The sequence below is a fragment of the Streptopelia decaocto genome (genome assembly GCF_964273445.1).
Source record: "Streptopelia decaocto genome assembly, chromosome: 17".
Lineage (NCBI taxonomy): Eukaryota > Metazoa > Chordata > Aves > Columbiformes > Columbidae > Streptopelia > Streptopelia decaocto.
In genome coordinates, this window is record NC_138672.1 from 3374406 (window position 1) to 3397726 (window position 23321).

The following is a 23321-nucleotide window of genomic DNA, read 5'->3' on the forward strand; positions in this document are numbered from 1 at the left end:
CCTGTCTCTTGGGCCACTCGTCTGCGTCTTTCTCATGAAGTGTGGGGACAGGGGACCCCACATCGCTGCGTGTCTGTGGGTTTGGCAGAGCCACCAGCTGATCGGCCCGGATGGGGCGGGGCGCTGTCCGCGGTGCTGAGCGGAGCTGTCCAGGGTGCTGAGCGGAGCTGTCCAGGGTGCTGAGCAGAGCAGTCCAGGGTGCTGAGTGGAGCAGTCCAGGGTGCTGAGCCGAGCTCTCCGCCGCCCTTGGGCCCCGCTGCCGCCCACGGCTCTGCCCTGGGAGCGCAGGAGCTGGGCACGGCTCAGCGCTGGAGATGGTGGCACAAGGTGAGGTGGTACCTAGTGCTGGGTTTGCCTTCTTTCCCGTGAGATCGCTTCCCTCCTACATCGCGACAGGGCGCTGATGATTTGATTCTCACCAGGAGCAGGCATTGCAATCTAGCAGTAATTCATGTTTTGGACCTGCGTAGATGCTCTAAATCAAACTTTTCCAGCCCATTGCTTATTTACACTATGCACTCAAGTTAAAAGACAGAATTTCTGAAGAACAAATGGGCAGATGGCATTCAGCTGTGTAATCTATTTTGGGGCACTTTAGCTTATCAATCTCATCTAAAAGTAATAATTATTAGTAGCTTTTGTTTCCTTTAGACCTTTTGCTTTCTTGCTTCCAAATTCCTTGAGGAGGTCAGATTCTAAATCACTCACTCGCTCAAAGAAGAGAGACAGTTTCCTTCTTTTCTTCCAAACATACCCCAGAAAGACCTGAGGAAGTCAAGGAGACTAAATGTCTTCAAAAAATATGAGAGATCCTAGAATGCTCAACTAATGTAACTGTTGAGGTAGAAACAGGATTTGAATGAGGTTCTCCTTGTGTTACACTGGTTTCTTCTTTAACTTCTGGTCCCCACTCCATTTGAATACATGATTTTAGCTACAATCATAGCCAATTGTATTGTGCTGGCTCTGGAACAACATTTGCCGGATGGAGACAAGACACCTATGTCAGAGAGATTGGTGAGTTTTATTCGTTTGTTCACTTTTTGTTTCTGGTTTAATACAAAAAGCAGTTGGCCACCCAGTGTTGTGAGGGCTCATATCTTATGTTGAAGATCCACATGTAAACAAATGGATATCGACCTTACAATCAGGAAAAATAAGTCAGTGACAACAAATATAACTCTAACCTCCTGATCCCATCTTCACAAGAATGCTTCATCACTCTAGCCAGCCCTGCCCAATTGCAGAAGAGATGGACCTCACATTATGATCAAAAGAGCAGCACACTTAGGTTGTCTGTAAACCAAGATAGGAAGGGAATGACAAATGCTCGGAATTATCTGTAGGATCAAATGAACTTCTGTGATATTTTCCCAGGAAGCGATAGAACAGCGTAACCTTTTAGGATCATATGTCTTTCAGCTATTTTCCTGCTACAGTGTATACCAAGGACCCTACAAAGCAAACTTTGAATTTAGATGATTACCGTTCCCTTTTAAAAAAAGAAACCAACTGAGAGAGGAAAATAATTTACCCACAGGCTTTATGGTAATGAGCCCAATTACCTTATTTCAAAAGAAAATATAAGAAGAGCTTCAAAATCATTCTTCCATTTATCATCTCTGTAGGAGAAATGGGTAATATTTGGTTCGATTTTGCTCCTGCTGCTAATGATCTGGAACATCTTTCATGCCTAAACGCATTAATCCTGGTGCATGTTCAAAGGATAAATAAATATGGATACATATGTGTTTTACATGTAGATATTAAATTATGCAAACAAAGACAATATTAAGCTTGCTGCCAGAAGCTAGAGCCTCTGAATGCTGGTTGCTACAGTTCCCAAGGTTGGTCCATACCAGTGGGCAGCTCTCACAACCTCATTCTTCAGAAACAGGAAAAAGTGTATAAGTGGTAGATCTAGAAAGAGTTTCAGGGTCTGCAAGTTGATACTGCTTGGAAACGTATCCGCTGATGCTGGCTGCCCACTTACATTGTGTTTGCTTAGTGTCTTTCTGCTTGAATTACTCCTAAGATCAAGAGATGAGGAAAAATGGAAGAAAATGCATGTATGTTGATCCTCCTGATCTTAAACATGCTTTTGTATGTTTTGGGGTTGGCAAGCAAGGGAAGCCTGGGTTTTTAAGCAAAGCACAGGTTTAGACCCAGGGTAATGATTGATTTGGGGAACATTTGTGCTAGTGAAGGGGAAAAGTAGTTTTGTAGATGTTCTGGCTTGGTAACCTTTGGGTGATATAATAAAATTTAAGCAGCAGTAAGTATGGTTAGCACATTGTTTCTATGTTCCTCTACCTTCAGTTCCTGCCCAGATCATTCCAAAGGGGGGCACTGGTATTACCTCCAAATTGTGTAAGACAACTGAACGAGTTAAATGCACGCACGGTCTCCACCTTGTTGGTGCTGCCTCAGTGGTGAAGGAAGAATTAACCCCTGTTTTTTTGCCCCGGCCACCGCTGTGCAGTATTGTCTTTGATCAAGATATTATGAAGCCATTTTAACTACAGCACATTTGTAACTCTGAAGTATAAAGGCATTTATCATACAATAACACTGTGAATCTTTACAAGTCATGAAGTATTTTCTGTGTTCAACGTAAGCTGGGAAGAGTAAGCATTGTGAATATGAAAAGCTGTTTGCTGGTTTTTAAAGTGAAACCTCAGACTGCTCCTGCTGCTTCTGCAACCTGTAAGTTGTTTCATTGAAAATGTTACAAATCTGTGCTAAACCAGAATGGCTGAACATTCCCATACGTTTACATTTATAGTTTTGTTGAGCCAAATGATAAGTCCATGCAGAACAGCAGGTGCTTTATTACTGTCTTTGGCAGGAATGAAATTGGCCTTTTTTTGGTTAATGATTTATGGATATGCCTTTTCTTCACTTGGGTTCATTAAAATCTTGTTCAAGGAAAACCAAATCTGCCCGAATACTTTGTGCCACAGATACAGAGACAAAAATCTTAAGATTGCCTGAGGGAGGAGTCCATACAAACGTTTTCATGATTTTTCTCTTCTGATCAAAGTTTTACTCTATGTGACTCCCCAGAGACCCAAGATACGAACCTGCAGCGTGATCTCACTTGGCTGTTTTCTGCACTCATTTTACTTGTCAAGCAGAGTTAATTAAGCACATGGGAAGAACAAGTGATGTCTCACTATATGCAATATTTCAAATTTGGAATGGTTGAGTTATAAGTAACATTTCTCTGTCCATTTTCTGTATGTATTTTTTTTGCATGGAAAGGCATTATTTCGCTCTAGGATGGAAATTCTGGCCTAAAGCACCAGTCCGATGGTCGGAGCATTTAGTGGTGAACTGGAGCATTGGCTTCAATTCCTCCAGAGAAGACAAATAAGATCATTCTTGCCCTAGCAGGAGAATGAGCTACCCCCTAGGTTCTTGGCTGCTTTGAGCTGAGGGTCTCTCATGCTTTGGCTGCTGGGAGTGTTTACTTCATGTTAGTAACTATCCACTGGAACACAGATGCTGCAAACTTGCTACTGTCCATCTCAGCTGAGTGCCTTAGCCAATAGATTGTAGAGCCAGCCTCTCTCTGTCCTAATAAATATTGTATTTTTTTGTACACACTGGAGTGATGCCAACTGAAAAGATGCTGAGGGAGTTGTACTGAGTGACCCGGAGCCTTGCAGTGAGAACTCCAAATGTGGGAACGTGAGCTTCACTTCCGAGCCCTGGATGGCCTTGCGGGTGGATGCCTTGCTCACGATGCTCTTGGCTGTCCAGGCTGTGCCACACTCATTCTCTCCCTGTTTCTTTCCTAATTTCTCACTTTTTCATGAGAAGTTTCAGTAGACCATGGATTCGTCCCAGCTGACAGAGACGATATCAGAACTTGCGGCACAGAATATCTATTTTCTGCCCCACCCCGGGGCACACCTGGTTTAAGACACAAGCGGGTCTGCAGGATGATCATCCGTGTGCCGCTGTTGGGCTCTGAGTGTCTGGCTCCCCTGGGTGGTTTTGATGTGAGGACAGAATATAACTGTTTTCTCAGATATTCAGCACGACAGCTCTTGCATTTCACTAATGGATTTAATTCTTTATCCTATCCTCAGGCGCTTTGTGCAATCGTATGTGGGCTGTTCATATTAACCTTTGCATGAACAAAGCCTTACACACCCAAACCTATCAAGGCTGTCACATCCAAAGGCCAAGGAAAGACACTAGGACTTAGACTGAGAATAGTAATGACTTTCCAGACTCAGAAGTTGTTTCTGATCTGAAACATATTGATTAAATGCGTGTTTGGCCCAGTCTCAAGCTTTGCTATGTCCACAGCAGACAACCTGCTGGCACAGCTCTGGCTGCTGCCCAGATTCTCCACCATCCTTCCAAACACACACACACCAATACTCATTGTCACCTGCTTTCCCACTCACGAACCCGAGGAGCAGCACATTCTGAAGGGGGCTGCGGGATGCCCTGGCAGCAGGATTTTGGAGGTGACAACAGCGTCATCTCAGTGCATACCACCCGTGCCCTTGCCTGCCAGCTCATTCCATCAGATGGCCATGCAAATCCCTTTTTCCAGCAGCAGGCACCACTACCTAATGGGGCATAAACTTTATTTTTCATCTCATTGTTGTTACTGCCCTGATTCCTAGACTAAATTAGCATACATTTAGATAGGTTTTAGATCCTCTTTCTATCCCCTTTTACTTCCCTGGCTATTCTCTGCCAACCCTATAGATAACAGTTTTCCTTTGTAATAAATACCCAAGCCCATCTGTGACCCTTCCTGCTTCCTTAGAAGCTGACAAGAGCTTCTTTGACCCACTTCCTAAGAGCTCTGTGTAGTCTTAGCTTTGGGAAGAGCATTTTCTATCAAACCCTTGAGTACCTGAAGCCTGGCTCTTTAAGGCTGGCAGCTGTAATCGCAAGGCACCTGACCTAGATTGAGCAAACGAGGGGTAGCAGAGTAGATATAAGGCTTCCACCAAGTGAGGAGGAGTGTATGTGGGTAAAGGTATTTTTTTTTTTTTAATGTTAGAAGAGTTATTTTTAGAGGTGTGCTAGTAGTTGTGGGATAGAAAGATAGAAAGGGCTAGGAGGCCTTTGTTTGCAAAGATTTTTTTTTATACTTGTTGAATTAGAAGGTGTTGTAAGGTTGAGGGGCAGGCAGTCTAGGCTGTTAGAAGGCTCCCGTGTGCATAAGGGAAAGCAGAGGAGCAGTAAGGTAATTTCTCCTCAAATCACACATGATGATTTCTGACCCTTCTCTTATTTTTTCCCGTTTTCTGTACTGGGTTGAAATCCTGGAGTTCCTTTGGCTCTTGCTGTGGGCAAACTGCTGGAAGAAGACTCTTACTGTAGGATTTCTGTTGAAGGTCATAGAAGGTCTGATGGCCTTGCCTTGTTCCTTTTTCTCTGTGGATAAACAGCACTGAGATGGGGAGCTGGAGTTTCTCAGTTTGGTACTGATACCTTCTGTGTTTTTTGAGCAGTGCCAGTAAGGCTCTGGGAAGGGGCAGAGGGCTTGGAGCTGCTGCTGTTAGTGGAAACAGCTTCTTGGCTGAAGGAGAAGCTAGTTTTGGGTTGTAGGTGTGATTTTGGTGTGTAGTTTTATATTTTTTAAATTTTCCTATTCAGCAAAAGGGTCTCTTGCTCTGTTTTGCCGTCTGGCCACTCAGTGTGTGTGTGTGACCCACAGGTGACTGGTCATCTTGCCCAGCTGTAGAGGAAAGGGAGGTGGAATTGCTGGGGCTGTGAGGCTGGGAGAGGTGGAGGGGAGTATAGATATCACATAGGATGAAAGACAAGGTATATGGAGGAGCTGGGTTCACTGAGGTGTGTAGGGATATGATGTGTAAGCCTCTCTGGGAGGGCTGTGCTCTTATGTTGGTTTGGAAACCTGACTTTCTATAACAGGTACTGTGCCTAAATCACAGGTCTGTGAGCTAGGGCTGGGTCAGTTGAGCAAGAGTTGCCATGTTTGTAAAATAAATTGCTGTACCACAACTGATTCTTTCCTTGTTCTGTGGCCACAAGGCTTGACATTTATATTCTTCCTGCATTAGAGAAGTAAAATCACCTTCTGTCATTAGTAGAATTGCCAAATGTAAACAACTGTGCGTCAAACAGCAACTCAATTCTTTAATGGTCAGAAATGCCAAAGTCACTGGAACAAAGATTTCTAGTCTTTTCATTTGAGTATTTTTTCTGTTTTGGGTAGGCTGTTTTACTTCCATTGACTTCAGCTGAAACCATGGATCTAACGCACATTTGAAAATTGGCTACAGGTGCCAAAGCTAATTAACATGTTCTTGAAACTAATGCTCGTTGCTTTCACCTCTTGCTTTGTTCCAGTTTCTTGCTCACATCTTCCAAATGTGAATGCTTCCATTTGGCACTGAATTTGTGTTGAAACTCTTATCAGTAAAGTAGAATACTGAGAGATCTACTGCCACAGACAGAAAAAAAAAGGTTTAGTAAAACTGTGGAAATTAAGCTTGATTTTTCTCTCTAGTGTCTAGGACACAAAGCTGTGATCCCATAGCATACTGTGAGCCTGAGACACAAACCTTACTACTTCTGCTGTTAACTGAAGGGAATGGGTCTTTATTCCTGAACCAGATACATGGTGAAAGGAAAATAAATGAAGCTGCAGCTGTGGAAATAGTGGAGAAAGAGTGAAGGAAGAACTGGTGGAATAAATGAGAAATAAATCATTTCCTGACGGTGTTTGCAAGGTTGCTGTGCTGTTACTCCCCAGGATACCCTCTTGTTTCAGTTTCCTGAATGAATTGGAAATCACGTTTTTTTCCATGTCAATAACTACGGAAATATGTGTTTTTTGAGTTTATGTATACCCTTAGAGCAAAATTGCAGTGTTAAAATTCCCTCTAGAATCTTGAGTAAAAGTAGAAAGTGTGGGGTGAAATGATGAGAATCAGGGCAAATGGAATATTCTAGTGTGAAAAAAAACAGAACAAACCCCACACAAAATAAAAACAAACAAAAAACCAAAACCCCAAACAAATTTACCTTCAAGGAAATAATAATGAAGTTCTTATTTGTGCTGGGTTCCAATAAGCTTAAACCTTTTGTTTTCGGCTCTGTCTGGAGAGCTGGGAAGGGTGGGTGGGAAGTTGGTGCATGTAGTAGTTTGTGACTCTTGCTGTGGAAGCACATGTATCTCCTTAATGCCTTTGATTTTTATCCTTTTCCAGGATGACACCGAGCCGTATTTTATTGGAATATTTTGTTTTGAAGCCGGTATAAAAATCATTGCTCTGGGGTTTGTTTTTCATAAAGGCTCTTATCTCCGGAATGGTTGGAACGTGATGGATTTTGTCGTGGTCCTCACAGGGTAAGTGACCTCTTGCCATAAGTTTAAAGGGGACTCTTGCTTTGCTTTGATTTGTGTTGTTTTTTAATTGTAGGCTGGGGCGGGAGCAATTTTAGTGAAATAGTACTAGAAAACGGCATTTCTGACTTTACTGTCTTTGAATAATGGCTGTTGTGCTGAATGAGTCACTTTCGAAGTGTTGTTTGAACCAACTGAAAAGAGGTTTTTGGGATATTTATTGATATATATGCTGACACATGTCTTATCCAGGTGCTTACTGACATTTCTCAGACTTTGCAGGTTCTAATTGCCACTGGGTACTTGAACCTGATTTAAATCAATCTATCCTTCTGACATTACAGGATGACTTGAAAAGTCAACATGGAGTGGGTTAACAAATTAGATTTATCCCATTTTTAAGCTATTACAACTCTAAAATCAGTGACATTTCTGCAGGAATGAATTTGGTCTTGCTAGAAAATAACTTTTCCAACAGTAATTCAGAGGGGGTGCATGTCTTATAAAAGGCGGAACTGACAATGCTACCTGTGTGTTTTGTACCTGGTTTGAAATGATATCACTGATTTATTTATTGGAAATGCTTACAGTATTTTTGTTACACAGTTTCTATCTCTATTTATGCAGATGAACGTAATGCTAGCAGGCTATGAAACGCAAACATTAAGTCCGACAAATTGTGCTTTAAAACTCCAACTGAAACGTTCCAAAGGTCCACGTGAGGTCCTGATCTTACAGCCTTCATCTTGGAAGGATTTCGGGTAGTTTTTCCCCCAGAAGGCTGCAGTCTGGCTCTTGTTATAAATATGCACTCATTTCGTACACCTTCTCTACTACTGTGTGACAAACATATATATTCTTTGCTCTGGTTAGTGGTGTAGAGTAGGATGCTGTTAGGAAGATGCTTGCGTACGTATACAAATGTATTCATTAGGTACATTATCACTGTAATTCTATTTGCATTTGGTGTACCATGTGACAGAGCAATTGAGAGGCCAAAGGGAATTCTTTGTGTGGTGAAGAAGAAAATACATATTCAGGGCTTGATTCTCCTGCTGCTGGGGCTGGGTATTTAATCAATAGAAACATCAGTGGAGCTAAAAGGAGATTCAGATTTACATACTTGGAAGCAGAGGGGGCAGCAGGATGAAAAAGAATTAGCACAGATGCTACAATTATTCACACTGATGGTACGTTCTGATTCCTAGTTAGCACTATGGCGTTTTGTGTGTTTTAAAAAAATAAATATATAGATATAAAATCAAGGCCTTGATTCTGGAAAGGACTTGGGCGTGTGGTTTAATTTATCCTTCAGCAAGGAATTCAAGTACACGTTTAATTCAGCTGACTCCAGTGTTTCTCTGCTTAAGATTATACATAAAAGCCTTCCTGAATTACAGCCATATTGCTATTTGTTTAGGCATGTTTCAGGTTTTTGTCATAAACACAGGCCAAAAATCAAAATAGAATTTTTTATTTAAAGCTGCCCAGCCATGATTGAGATGCTCGGAGTTTTGCAGCAGTAGCTGAGACATTGTGTGTGTGCATCTCGTGCTCGTGGCATCGCAACCTGGTCGGCGATGCTCTAGGCGTGACCCCCGCATCTTTCTGGTGCCGGTTTTATTGTGAGCGCTGTTTTCAGCGCTCTTTGATCTCTGAACATAATTCTGGAATATCGGCTTGATTAGACAGCTGTAATAAGGAACCCTGTTGCCATCTGCAAACACGCGTGTTCTTTTGAAGTACAATCCTGTTAACGTCAAAGCTGCTGGTTTCCAATGGTGATGCTGGCTGGGCTCTATTGAAATTGTCTTGTACATGGACTTCCCACCAGGCAGGCGATGCAGGGGAGGCAAAGCGTAAACCCATCGACATCCAGTCCAAGAGTCATCTCCACTGGGGAAACCCACAGACCTCTAATTCTGTAATTCGAGGGCTGGATTCAGCCAGGCGCTTGAGCTCGGGCCCGTTTTTTGGTGCCTGGGGGGCCCTACTGAAAATAACAGGGTTACTCATGTGCTTGGTTAGTGCTTTCCTGAATCTGGGGCTGTATTTCCAAACCCAATAATGAGGCGGAGGGACCTATAGCAGAGAAATAACACTGAAAGATCTGCAGCTTCACACAGGGGATTGATTTAGTGTTTTCTCTGTAGCCTGTTGTGTTTTGCTCTGAATTTCTTAGCTCCTTATTATGTTGTCTCTGTGTTGCTGTGGGTCTGTGCTAGAAAGCAGGAGCTCCTCTTCCTTGGGCTCCCTTTGCTGGCCAAAAACCCTTTTGCCTATCCTAACTTGGCTAACATGGGGAATTCTGAGCAAGGCTGTTTATTGGGAGCATCATCCTGGCATTTCTGCATTGAGACTTCAAAGGCAGGTTGCTGAGGAAAAGCATTTACTGCTGACAAACCTGGCTCGTTCTCCAGAGAGGGGCTGGGAGGTGATGACTAAAGTAGAACCTTAATTTTTGTTTGTGTGGAAGGTGGTCTTGGATATGTGCATTTCGGAAAAAATGATCAAGGAGGTCCTGTAATTTATTAGAGAATAACAAAAAGGGTGGTGCTAAGCTTGTACTTTGTGTTCTTATAGATAGGTATGACATCGGTTTTTGAAATATCATTTTACTACTCTATCAAAAGCTTTTCTTTGCCATATGTGCAAGATTTCTACTTGAAAATGTTGCTTCATATTTCCCAGGCAGCGATCAGTGTTTGGTTTCTAAGCTTGGTTTCACATTGATCTTCAATATTATAGAGGGATTTTGATTTCTCTCTTTATTCTTGTGTAAGCATGAAAGATGATGAAAATGCGCTTCATGATACCACACACAGAGTTGTATACCTGCTAATCCTGTTGAGTGCATGTTCTTATGATGGTAAATGTTGAATGTCAGAAAATCTGATCTGATTTTCAGCTTTCAGCTAAAACCCAGGAAAGCCAAGAGCAGCTTGGCTCCCATTAGCTGTTTCCATAGGAAGAAGGGCAGCCAGTGCCTGGGTGTGTTTCGGAGGAGGCTGAGGGGGAAGGCTCTGCATTTATTGAACTTAGCCGGATGTAAATATTCAAGTGATCATGCAGTAACCCTTTCCACCTGTTTTTCCAAATCCTTTTTCTGCTACTCAATGCCTGTACACTGGGATTATTGATAAATATGTATTTATTTTTTATTTGCCTGCAATGATGGACATTTTGTTTGTCAAAAGGAGACAGTAGAACTTGTTAATCAGAAAATAAATCAGGGCTGTGTTACGTGCAGCCAGGATCAATATCCTATTGAGCTCAACTGGAATCTAACAGATAGGGGACCAAAATGACTTGGTTTGTTCTAGAAAACACTCCCTCCGTTCCTTGCCACAGCAATGCTGTGGTGCCTTTTTCTCATTTGCTTTCAAGGGTTTGCTGTTAAGAAAGTCCTAGAAAAAGAATGGATTGCTGCTCCTTCCAGGATTTTGTTTCCTCTGCCATTTTTTTTTAGTTATTTCTTGTAAACTCCTCCAGTTGTAGATGGGAATTGAGGGAAGCTGCCCTGCTGTGATGTGCCTGTTGCTGTTGTGGAGAGACACACATATTTTATAGCTCCTGCTCATTTTATTTTCACATTTTTATGGGATTGCATTTGCTCCCGTGATGACATCACCCATTAGCAGCTCTAAATCACACAGAAATGCGATTTATTAACTGGCCTGGGACTATATGATCTTAATGCACTTTTCCGAAGGGAGGAACAAAGGGACATTTTACTCTATTGCTGTAAGCTGTCTTGGGGTGGAAACCTCAGAGAGCCACAGCTGTCTTGGGAACAAAGTTGTCCCAACATCCAAACCCCTCGGACGACAGTGGATGGAGCTATGAGCCTGGATTCAAGACCTCGAGGTTTGAGATCTGTTCTTGTTGGAGTTCATGAAAAGATTTATTTCTCCTGGTGTCCTGGATGCAATAGCCTGAAGAACTGCTGGACTGGGCTGAACTATAAACACCCTCTCTAGCTGGAGCAGTGAAGGGGAATAATGGAGAACAAGGCATAGATAAAATGATCCTTACCTTCCTGATTCCCAAAATTCAGATGTCTAGGGGTTTTTGAGGATCTTGGATGCAGTGACCACAATCGTGTGCATTGTTTATTAAACACAAAGAGTTGCTAAAGACTGGCAAAAATAAATGGAGCACTTGAAAGTATCATGCTCTGTCCTTTATGAGCAGAGTTAATCTTCTTGGCTCTCAGTCACCCTGGGGTGAACACTCTCGAAGAGTCCTGGTAGGTTCTTGAGCCAGTTGGATCAGCTGCCTGGATCTCTGGGTGGGATTGGCAGAGACAGCGTGTGCCAGGCCTGGAGCTGCCAAATGATGTGCACAGAGTCTCTTGTGCTGTTACTGATGTCTCAGGCTGTCGGGAACAAATTAAAAAAACTCAAATTATCTTGATTGTCTGGAGGACTGAGAAATGTGCTCCTAGCTCCGGGTGATGCTAATCATTTGGAAGGTAACTCATTTAGTAGCATAATAAAGACCTGTTCATCCTTGATGTTAGCTTTACAGTTACCGGGATCATCTTAGTATGTGGGCAGCCTGAGATGCTATTCCTGGTGCAGCGTATGAGGAGCAGCGGCAGCCTTGGTTGCAGTGACGGTTGTCAAAGGGGGAGGCATCAAAACCATCAAACCTGGTCTGTGCAGCAGGCTACGGACCTCTGATCTTTCAGTTCAAGGCGGACGTACCTCCTAGACAGGGTGTGGGGTGTGATGTGGCCATGAAAGGATTTGAGAAATGAATGTCTGGTTTAGGGCTGGGATTCTGAAAGCTCTCAAATACACAGAAATAACTGTAGTTTCTTTTTTCTCCATATGCATGTTCCTGTGCATTCAAAAGCCTTTGGACTAGGATGTCTGAATTATGGGATCCAGCATGGCTGGCTCTTGTGTACTCCTCAAAACACCTCAATCTTCCCACCCACAAATAACCACAGAATATAACAGTATGAAAAGCAAAATTAAAATGAAATTAAAACCCTTGGATGCCTTTCCAGCATCGCTTTAGACAGTGTGCTTGGTGCTTTGTCTATAAGCTTTAGATCTAGACACTCAGGGAACAAAGAGGCCAGGAGCAGGGAAACACGGATTTCTCTCCGCTTTTCCGATATGGAACTTTTGGCACTTGTGTGCTAGAAAGCAAAGCTGAGCAGCAACAGGAGTTGGGAAAATGGATACTTTAAGAGCGACGAGCTTCATCTTGATTAGTTATCACAAGGAAAACGAGTAAGCCTCTTTGCATGGTTACACAGTCTGGGTGGTGATGGACTAAGGCTGATTGCTATTAGCACTGTGCATGAGTCATGCTAAGAGCGAAGCCTCTACAGATTTTAATGGAGCTGATCCTTGTTTTCAGTTGTTTTTATGCTCTAATGATGGATGGATACTTGCTGGCTCAGAAAAGTTAAGGGTACCTTCTGAAATTAAATCAGATTAAAAAATTGGTCAAGGCAAAGGGAGTTTACCTGTTTTCCTGAACGCAAAGCATTAAATGCCAATCTGGCTGGTGTATGGGGGTGGTAATGGAGGGAGAAAAGTAACCTTTTTTTTGTTTGGAGGCAGGGAAAATGAGTGGTTAGTAACTGGAAGGGAAAAGGGCATCTGAGGTCTCAGTCTGAGCAGTCTAAAGTAGTTTGGAGTTCTGTTTTCTGTCCTTTTGTCATCTGGGCTCTTGGGGATGTGCAGAAGCAGTTTCCTTCCAAGGAGAAGATGCTCGGCAGGGAGGAAGGATTTGTGGGCTCTAAACCCACCTTGGCAAACGTCCCTATTTCCTTTTATGCATTTTTACAGCCAGTTTTGCTCAGTGGGGCAGCAGGTTCCTTCAGACTGGATCTTGCTTTCCCTCCGGGCTCGTTTCATGGAGCAAAGGGGGTCCCAGGCCATGCTGAGCCTGTTGGAGTGTTAATTAGGGCTTGTGTCTTTTTATGTGAGTTCTAGCGGCTTTTGCGCATTGATTTTGGTGGGGGTGGGTAGAAGCAGGTTGGGTTAAGCAGGTGGATGTGTAATTGTGTAGCTGGCTGGTAAATTAGCAGGAGATTCTCCTGAGCGGAGGAGGACTCAGGGCTGTGCTTGGAGGAAGGCTGCAGATGGTCACAGACTCTCAGGGGACCCGCGGGTGGGGACAGCCATTCCTCGGCAGAAGCCACCCTTGAAGCATGGCTCTGCTCTGGTTGTGGCAAATGGGATCTTTCAGGTCAGAGCACTTCTCAAGGGCAAATAGGTAATGAGATTGACGTGCTTCTCTCTTGTTTTATTAGAAGTGACTGCAAGGTATTGAATGTCTGGTCTGTGAACTGATAAATGATGGTGCTGCACAACAAGAAGGCAGAAAGTTGAGGCATGGACAAATAACTTGTCTCTAAAGAGAGAGAAAACAAAAGCATTTCTTCAGGTTTCCATCTTGTGCTGCTTACCGTGTTTTGTGCCTGTTTATGCTGCTTTGAAGCTTTTTGTCCACAAAGAGGGGAGTGTCGGATGTACTCTGAGGATGCGTATGTCTCCTTGGCCTTGAAGCTGGGCAGCTGTACAGTAAAAGTGGCCATCACAGGCGAAAGGGCAGTGTGCTTCTCAACAAATCCAGGCAGGATCACTAGTCTGGAGTCCAGACAGCATTTTCAGCTTTTTATGGCTCTCAAAGGGAGGCTGGTGGCAGGGAAATATTCTCTCTTACAAGTGGACCGGCCGTACCATGTAAAGGCAATTGTGGAGACTGCAGGTGGGAAGAGGACTCTGAACATTGTGATCTGCTCCTAAAATCTGACCCTGCTCTGGCAATCATGTGGTGTGGAAATCTGCTTGACTGCTTGCTCTTCTCTATAGGTGGAAATCATTGCATACCCACGTGATATTATAGCTGGGTGTGAATACTAGGAATTAAAAACCAAAACAACAAATAAAATTGCAGTTATGAAGTTCTCTAATGTTCCATTTCTTAATGCTTCCCTGTTTAAAAACAAAACAAAAAACCCCAAGCCACCCAAGTCCTGTGTGTGATGTTGAGTGCTGTCTCATGATGAGATGAGGAGGAGTGTTCAGGATTTCTCAGGCTCTTGTTTCTCAAATGGTGCTTTTGCTGCTGTGTCCTGGTTCCCAAGCAGCAGAGTGCCTGCTCGTCTGAGATGGTAAGAGCTGGGCTGTGACTGTTGAAAAGAATGAGGATTTAACAAATCAACCTAGTTTTGATTGTAATCTAATACTGAATGCCAGGAGCAAGAGCATCGCATTTGCACATGCATCCTTGTGTCCACAACTTAATCCAAATGTTTTGCGTGTTTTGGGATGACTGCCTTTCTCAGGGCTCTCTGTAAACGTGAGGGAAACTTAGTGGAGGAGGAAAACTCATCTTTCGTGTTGTTCTTGAACCACTAACAAGATGTGTGGGATGTTCTGGCCAGGGCTTCTGTGCTGGAAGCTGGAACCAGGAGGATGAGTGACTCCATGTCTCTTCACAGGTAATTCAAGCTCTAGGCTCAGCATTTGGGTACCTGGAGGTGCTCTTCAATGCCAAGGCTAGGCTCTTGGCTTAACTTCAACTCTCTTGGATCTTCTGTGCTGAAGGATCTGACTAATTCTGGATAGAGGGAAGTGATCTGCTCTGAATGAGTTCATATTACCAGTGGTTGCAGGATGGATGGGGCAGGGTGCACCGCAGGAGCTCCTGGCTGCATGGCGAGGCCACTTTTGTGCCATGGGGAAGCCTGGCAGCTTAGGCTGAGAAAGAAACCCCACTTCCTATGTTTGGCACATGTCAAACCTGTAGTGTGAGCTACAGGATTTGGAAAGTTGTCTGATCTTCACTAAGGAGTATGGCCACCTAAATGGTGCTCTTCAGCTACAAATGAGAAATCTTTCTTTGCTGGCATGGCAAGAGCTAAATCAATGGCTGACAATAAATATAAGGTTTTTTTTCCTTCTCTCTCCTCTATTTTCCCATATGGTGGTGGTCAGGAAAACCACCTTTCATTGTCTTGATTAATAAATGAAACAAACTTATTTCTTCAGTGGACTCAGGGTGGAATATTGAGGAACAGGTTTCTCCAGTGGAAGTTCTTATTCTGTAAGTGCTGGTGATGTCTTGGTTTCAAGAGCTGGCTACAGGGGGGTGTGTGTGTAGGTGGTTCTTGTGATCAGCTGTAGACTTTTAAAAGCATCTCTCTGGAGCAAGAAGTTCAGGTCACTCCCAAGTTAAACTCCAGGTTTTAGCCAGTAATGGGTTTAGCTCTTGGCTCAGTTCAAGTCAGTTCATGTTGGGCTGTGTAAGATTTAAGCGAGGAAAAGATCAGAAGTAGAGATCGGAGCAGTGCTGTGGTTCAGTGGGAATAGAAATTGTACCTGGGGCTCTCCAAAGAGGAGAGGGCTGCTCTCAGCGTGTCATCCTTATACCATAAATCTGTTTGCAGATGCTGTAAATGTTCCTTATGGATATTTCTGGAGAGAGGCTAAAGTTGACTCCCCTGCTTTGCCTCATTAAACATGTAAAAAGTCCCCGTGAGGGTCTGCAAAAGGGACCCTGTGTCCAGCTGATGGTTTAGAAATGCGTTGATGATCCATGGGGTCATGTAGAGAGAAAGGAGTGAAGGACAGAAATTAACTCCTTAGAAGAGACGAAGACTTTTTCAGCTACAGAATGTCCCTGTGCTGAAGAGCTCTCAAACTACACTGGGAACCAGAAATACTTAGTTGGATGTAGCTCAGTTCTAGACTTAAAAGAACTTAAATTTAAGCTCTCAATTAATTTTCTGGTTAAAAAAAGAAAAAAAAAATGAAAAAGTGAAGACTAAAAGACTGAACTGTCTTTTTGGCTTAGTTCCCCATATAAAACATCCTAACCAGCACCCTTGAATACAGTTTAGGCATGTGAGTTTTGGAGGAGGGCTGTGAAAATGATTAAAGGGCTGAAGAAACATCCATTTAAGGAGAAATGAAAAGGCTGAGAGAGTTAAAATTAGGAGGAAAGTCTGATAAGGGTGAGATAGATAAAGAAAAAGAGAGAGAAAATCATGTTTCCATATCTATTTTGGCAAGATTAAAAAAGCATCAGTAAAGAAATTGAAGTTTTAGAACTTCTTTACTAATGGAAATGTAATTAACTCACAGAACTCATCACAAGAACTTGCTTCAGCTGAAATGGTCTGTTTTGAGTCCTGGGACCAAAGGAGCCCAGAAATCATCTAGAAATTCACCAGAGGGGAAATGGGTTTTTGAAGGAGGATGATTAGGCCCTTTTGCTTCCCGGTGCTCCCTGAAATAAGTTAGGTGGAAATGTGAACAGGCTGTTTCATAATTGTCCTTTTCTTTGTCTTGTAATTTCTTCTGAATCATGCCGGAGACACGACTCCCGAGCAGCAATCCAGTCTGTTCCAGCATGACCTGTGAAATACAGCAATATATGTCAAGGCTAAACTTTGTCTTTTTATACATGAAACAATATCGATAGGAGTAGTGGTATTCCATCACTTAATGTCTGATTTAAAGATCAAATGTCTTTTTGCAAGCTGTGCTACAGCTTAGAGAGAAACTTCAATACTCCAATGCTGCGTTAAGGGTGCCCTCAAAACCTGCAAGCTGAAGCTCCGGTGAAAGATCCGTGTTTGAAAATTGTCACTCATTTAAAATGAATCCAAGGTTGTTTCTAATAATGCAGATGTCACTTTGAAGGTGTTCTGGTTTTGTAGAGGAGTGAGGCCTGGCACCATCTGGCCAGGTGCTACAGAAATGGTACCACTCTCTTTCCGTGGTGACACGTGGCCTTGTCCTTGTTTGGTTGGAGAGGGCTCTCCCTGTCTGCGGTATCCAACCTCTGCAGAATTTGGACCATGGAAGAAGACTCTGCAGGTGAAATTATCATGTCAGAGGGTGACCTAGGCCTGAAGGAGGCTTCGGTCAGACCTAAAAGCACATCCAGCTGCCAGAAGTTGGGCACTGAAGCTCTCACACTGGGTAGGAGTGCTAACAAACCTCCCTCCCAACGCCAAAGACACATCTCTGCTGCTTTTCTGGCCTCCAGTGTTGGGTGAAGGGTGGTAGCCAACAGCTGTATAAAGCGGTAGTGACCTATTTCTGCACAGTGAAGAAATGTGCAGTGTTGCCTGGTTCATTTGGTGGTGGATGGGTAGCACCTCTCTTAATGGTCATCAGATGTGGGTTTGGGGAAAAGATGAGATGAAAGCTCCAAGTCTTGGCTTGATAAAGACATGAACCACTGTATCCTGGTTTACATGGCTACAGGACAAAGATCAAAGTGCAGAAAACTCCTTGAATGTGCATTCTTCTTTTTAAATTCCATTATCTTCAAAACCTCATGACCACATGCTTCAAGCCGATGATACTGCAACAGTCCAAAAACATTTAGCTGTTAACATTTATATGCTCATCACTGATCTATGCAGATTATCTCTACCCGGAGAGATATGTGTTAAAATTATCTTCTCTTCCAATGCCAAATCCCAGTCTTGTTTACCTGCTTCCTGGGAAGGGGCACTAGGAATTCCTGAAGGCCTGTGGTCAGACATACTAATATCTCCCGGCCTGGACTGCCTGGTGAATCCTGAACTTGCTCCATAGTTTAAATTTGTTTTTTGTGTAGTAATGAATAAAGTACTCAAGCAGGTTAGGTACAGTGTAGGTGGATTTGGAAATACTAAACTTGGCTACCAGTTGTGGACAATAAGACCACTCCATGATCCTCTAAGTGTTTTATTAAGAGAATACTAATTTTTTTCCATCCCAGGTTATAACATCAAAGCTAATTATAACAGGTGTAAAATGATGGTAACTTCTGACTTTCACAAGGGGTAAAAAGGACAAAGGAAGCTCAGCATGATCCCATTTCCTTGATTTAATTAGAAGGCTTGAAAGAACATGAGACTATAGCAGCAGATAATGCTGTGTCTGAGGCAGATCCAGGATAATACAGTTTCAATTCTCTTGCCCAGCAGATCGAGCAGTTGAGTGGGATCTTGGGTGTCCTGTTTTTCTTTTTTGCCCATGTCATTGGCTAATAAAGGATTTTAGGCCATTGCTTTTTTGTGTCCACATTTCTACTTCTAAAAATGAAGGTAATAATGGTACCTGAATTTGTAATGTACTAGTGAAAAATGCTGGTTGACAGTATTGAAAAAAAGTGAGTTTAAAATGTCTCAAAAGAAGTAAAAATAAGTCTTTAAAAATGTTGAAATCAAGTGAGGAGAATTTGAATCAGAAGTAAAATAGATGGTAACAGCATAATCTTCTAGAAATGCAGATGCTCACTCACAGTGAGTGGGAGAATTTTGCATGGAGCTCAGTGTTCGTGTACCACGGGGAATGTGTTAAAAGGATGGTGTGCCACACAGGGGAAATTGCAAATGTGGGTGTTTGTCAGATTTTAACCTGAGGAAAGATTGGACCTTTGAGGGAGGTGACATGCTTTGAGTCAAAATGTCCAGAAGTATTGTCACCAATTTGCTAGAGAATAAAAAAGAGTGGCTTCACTTTTGCCGGAGCAGAAGTGACTGAATGGAGAAAGAGGAATGTCATCCATAGCAAAGTTAGCATTCAGGGTCATGTCCTGGCTTTAAATTGCTTGAACCATGGGTGGATTTTGAAGAGAGATGGCTCGTGGTGCATATGGGGAGTGTATAAAAGAGACAAATTGGAAGTCCTTCCTGGTGCCTCTTTCCCCAGGAGGAGGACAGAGGCCGTTATGGTTTCCTGCAGCACAAGCCTCCCTGGGTAAGCTGGTGCTGCTGAAGCCATGGGCTATATAACACTTGCCAGGTTCAGCTGTTTGGCTTTCAAAGATCTGAGAAATCAACTAATGCCTGCTTGGCATGAAGGAGCCCAGAGAACAAAAGCAAGCAGGACATATGTTTTATCTATCTTCTTTTTGAAATCTGGAAGACCTCCAGCTCATCAAATGGTATTTCTGCTTCTGATGCCCTCTAGGGCTGCCCTCTGGTCTTGCTTGTGTGGGCAGGATGAGAAAAACTTCTCTTGCAATTGCCAACCTCTGGTCTATAGCACTGGTGGGATCAATGTCATGTGAGATGGAATATGGGGAATTAGTGTCCCTTTTCCCCAGGTCACTGTGCAACCTCCTTTCCCATTAGCAGGAATGGAATAGCCCCCCTGCATCTTTGGAAACCTTTGTTCCTAGGGAGAAAGGTTTGGGTGAGGCTTAATTTCAGTCTAATAGCCTGTTAAAATCTTCACATCGTTTCTTTGAGAATGTCATTCAAAATCAATTACGTTAATGGGGCTCAGTTGGAGATGTTCTGAAATATGGATAGGATCAAGAAAAGTGACTTTGCAAAACAGGGCCCTTGGTGCTGCAGACATTTGCTCTGCTTCATCTTCCCACTTATATGTACGGACCAAACCTGATCTTTGTTGTTGTCAGCTCTGCAGCAGCCAACCTGTTCAGGACCAAGCAGTACATGTCAGGAACCACTGTGCAAAGCCATTGCCAGTGGCCAGGAGGAGGGAATTCTCCTTCACTGTTGCAGATGATGTCCTAACAGCACACTTGGGCTGCTTGCCTGAAGTTATCCCAGCATCACTGTCAGCTCAAGGAGTTCCTTCAGGCCTTAATCATAGAATCGCAGAATAGTTTGGGTTGAAGGGACCTTCAAAGCTCATCCAGTCCAACTCCTGCCATGAGCAGAGACATCTTCACCCAGACCAGGTTGTTCAAAGCCAACTGTAACTGCACAGTAGATGTCTGGCACTCCTTGCTGTTGGTGTTGCAGCGTATCTATGACCTTACCATGTCATGATGTGGCAAATGGTCCATGTTCTCACTCTGGTCCCAAACAGAAGGACTGGTCCCAAACAGTGGCTGGGCACCAGCCTGGCTGAATGGAGATCAGCCATACTGCATGATGGCCAGCACAGGCTGGGTCATCTGGCCCCATCTAGGAAATAACGACACTGCCCAAGTGAGTGTATTCAGAGGATGAATGGGTTGGAGCATCTTTAATAGTGACAGCAAGGGAGGTTGTGTGGCTTTCTGAAAAGGCCAGATAAGCAATGCTGTCCCCATCCTGCCTGCACTGAACAATATCTTCACCTCTAGTTCATAGCTTGAAACTTACCATCCTCTCAAATCTCATTTTATGCACAACTGTGAGCTACTATTTTTCACATAGAAAATAGGTGAAATGTAGGCTACATGCCTATTTCTGCCTTTAAAAAGCCTGTTTTTTTCACTGGTCAGTGGATCTTTTTGTTTAAAAACTGAAAACAACTCCTGAGAGGTTTGTAAACAAGCTCTTTTAAACATTAGGATATGGTATGTACTTGCTTTAGCAGGTAGGTTGCACTGGATGATCTCCAGAGGTCCCGCCCAACCCGAACCACCCTGCAATTCTCTATCTCCCCAGCACGCAGCTCCAGAGGAATGAGAGGATTGAGAAAATAACCTCCTGCCCATGGCTAGGTTGTTAAAAATTGCTTTAATGCATTTTGTGAAAGATGATCCTTACCCATGGAAAGAAGCCTGTGATAGTGTGAAGCTTGATGTCCTCGCAGGGGTGGTGCAGATGGTGTGTATGGCAGGGGAAGGTGAACCATGTGGGCACTTTGTTGTGAGGTTGATCAGGACCTTGTATAAAGGAGGAACATCCTCCACTGCTGCTTCCTTGGGGTGTGATTTAGTGGGTGCTCACACTGTGCTCGGGGCTGGGCTGGAGGGACGGAGAGCCACTGGTCTCCACGCGTAGCTCGTTCCTGGTGGTGGTGACATTGCTTTGGCTGTGCTGCTGGTGCAGGAAGCACAACTGAGCTGGGATGGCAATGAACATGCTGGTGAAAGCTCTTTACCAGGAGCCTCGTGACACTGGGATGGATGGATTGAGGCAGGGCTGGGAAGGAACCTGTAGTAGCCACAGTGATTTGGGGTAAAGAAAGCACAGGAGAGGGACAGAGCATCTTCAGCAGGACAGAGACAAGGCCTTTGTGTATGCCCCTGCTGGGCTCCTTCTGTCTCACTTTGAGACTCCCAGCTCTTTGCAGGGATGTTTGTAGGGTGGGAGGAGATGTGTGAAATCCAGCTGCCTTATGCCAGTGTTTCCAAATGGTGTGTGGGCAGCTCAGCTGCAGGCAAGTGGTCGGAGGGACTCAGCCACGAGGCAAAGTCCCGTGGTGTTTGCAGCCAAGTGTCGGGCAGCGTGTGGGTGTCTGTGTGAGATGCAGGGAGAGCCTATGAGTCTTGAGTGCTGCCTCTTGTCCATGAGAAATTTTGTCTGCTAGTGAGTGCTCATCTTCACCAGGATCATACTTACATCTGCTTTCCTCTTGGGGATGAGGGACTTGAGCAAAACCAAAACAACCAACACATTCTTTAAAACACTGGCAGCAATGGTTTGAGGACCCATGTGGTTGCTCTGTGTGCCTTGATTGAAGGACTTACAAGGTGTGGCTTAAAAGAGCAGTCTGTTGCCTTAGCTAAAGTGTTGACGCAAGGTGACAGGTAGAAAACTGCTGATCTGGTCCCCTTCAACAGAGCTGCATCCTGTGCAAGGGCTTCAGTTGGAACGTTATCACCCTTATTATCTCGGGGCTGACATCTAAGAGGGCACGTGAGCTCCTTGGGCTCCCTGCCCTCCCTTGGCACTGCTGCTGCGTCCAGCCTGCTGGGTGTGCTTAAGATGCTGCAGGCCCTGGGAAGGTGCCGTGGTGGAAATGGCTACCCAAATATTCAGGCTGTTTTGGCCACCTGAGGCTCGATAGCCACGGTCTGTCTTTTGTGAGACACAGAATGAGTGTTGTTAAAGCTTGGGCATTAAGTAGTCGGCTCCTGCAGCATGGAGCTAAGCTGCAGTCTGTGCTGCATGCAGATCCTCTTCTCTTGTGCTATGATTAAAGCAAATTCAGCAGCATAAAACCCACCTCTTGCCACTTCCCACCTCATCCGGCCCCAAGTCTGGTTTGTGTGAGAGGAGGATCATGAAATCCATGAGCTCAATATGAGTGTAACGTCGTGGCAGAGAGATGGAAAGGGCATTGCTTAGACTAACCCCAGCCAGATTGACGTTCATGGAGACGAGCCGTGTTTAAGGCAAATATCTGGGAACCAGGGATTTTTTTTTTTTAGCTTGTCTCTTGTTCATTTTCTCCCTGGCACCAGAACTGCAATTCCAGGAACCTTGGATATACTTGAGAGCATTTCTCAAACATGGATAAAAGTAATTAAACATCTCAGCTTTCTCCTTTTTAGACTCTTCAAACCTAGATTTAAGATAGGGACAAAATGTACAAGCTGAGATCTGACATCCTGTTCCAGCATCAAGAAGGGAAACGAAAGGAGGACAAGACTACACAGAGGCTCCAGTGCTGCTCCTGAAGCAAGGAGAGGTGGTTGGTTGCTGCCAGGTGCAGCCTTTCTTACTGTTCCCCTCTTTTCCCCCCCTATTCAAGCAGTTAAATTTAGCTGTCTGATAGGTATGGAAATGTATGTAGCGCAACCACTCTGGTTGTGCAAAGAGCTGGTGTTTTGGCTTGCTTGTAGCTCTGAAAATCAAGGCAATTGTTTCACGCCATGAACAAGCACTGAAAGAATCGAGTTTCAGATGAAAAGCAGATTAAAAGGACAAGATGACTGGGGAAAACGAGGAGTAACTTTTTTGTCTAATCTAGATTAAGTCAACTTTTTGAGCTTTGAATATACTCAATAACTTCAGTTTTATTTGTGAAATTGAAATGCAACATCCTTCCAAGCAGAAAAGACCAAACTCTAGAGGTTTCAATTTAACAATGTTGACATACAAAATGTTCTCTATGTTCCTTTCCTTCAAGGAAATGTTTTGGCAAACTTAGTGTGAGTTACTGAAGTGTTGTGGTTGACCTAAATCTATGGTGGGGGGAATCTAACAAAAATTATCTGGCAAAAAATTTCTCTTTTGCTGCTGTAATACTTAGTTCCTGGGCAGATGGGTCCAGCAGGCAGAGCATCCTTAATGATGCAGCCTTTTGCT

At 43.7% G+C, this 23321-nt stretch overlaps 1 protein-coding gene across 1 annotated transcript in view; it reads left to right on the top strand.

The window, feature by feature from the left end:
* Positions 1-23321, top strand: part of LOC309447442 (voltage-dependent N-type calcium channel subunit alpha-1B-like) — a gene marked incomplete at both ends in the record, with an annotated part of 271855 nt that overhangs the window by 1557 nt on the left and 246977 nt on the right. The window contains 2 exons of the mRNA XM_082068050.1: positions 912-1017; positions 7212-7351. Coding sequence (XP_081924176.1) covers positions 912-1017; positions 7212-7351 — 246 coding nt within the window. The remainder of the gene's footprint in view (positions 1-911; positions 1018-7211; positions 7352-23321) is intronic.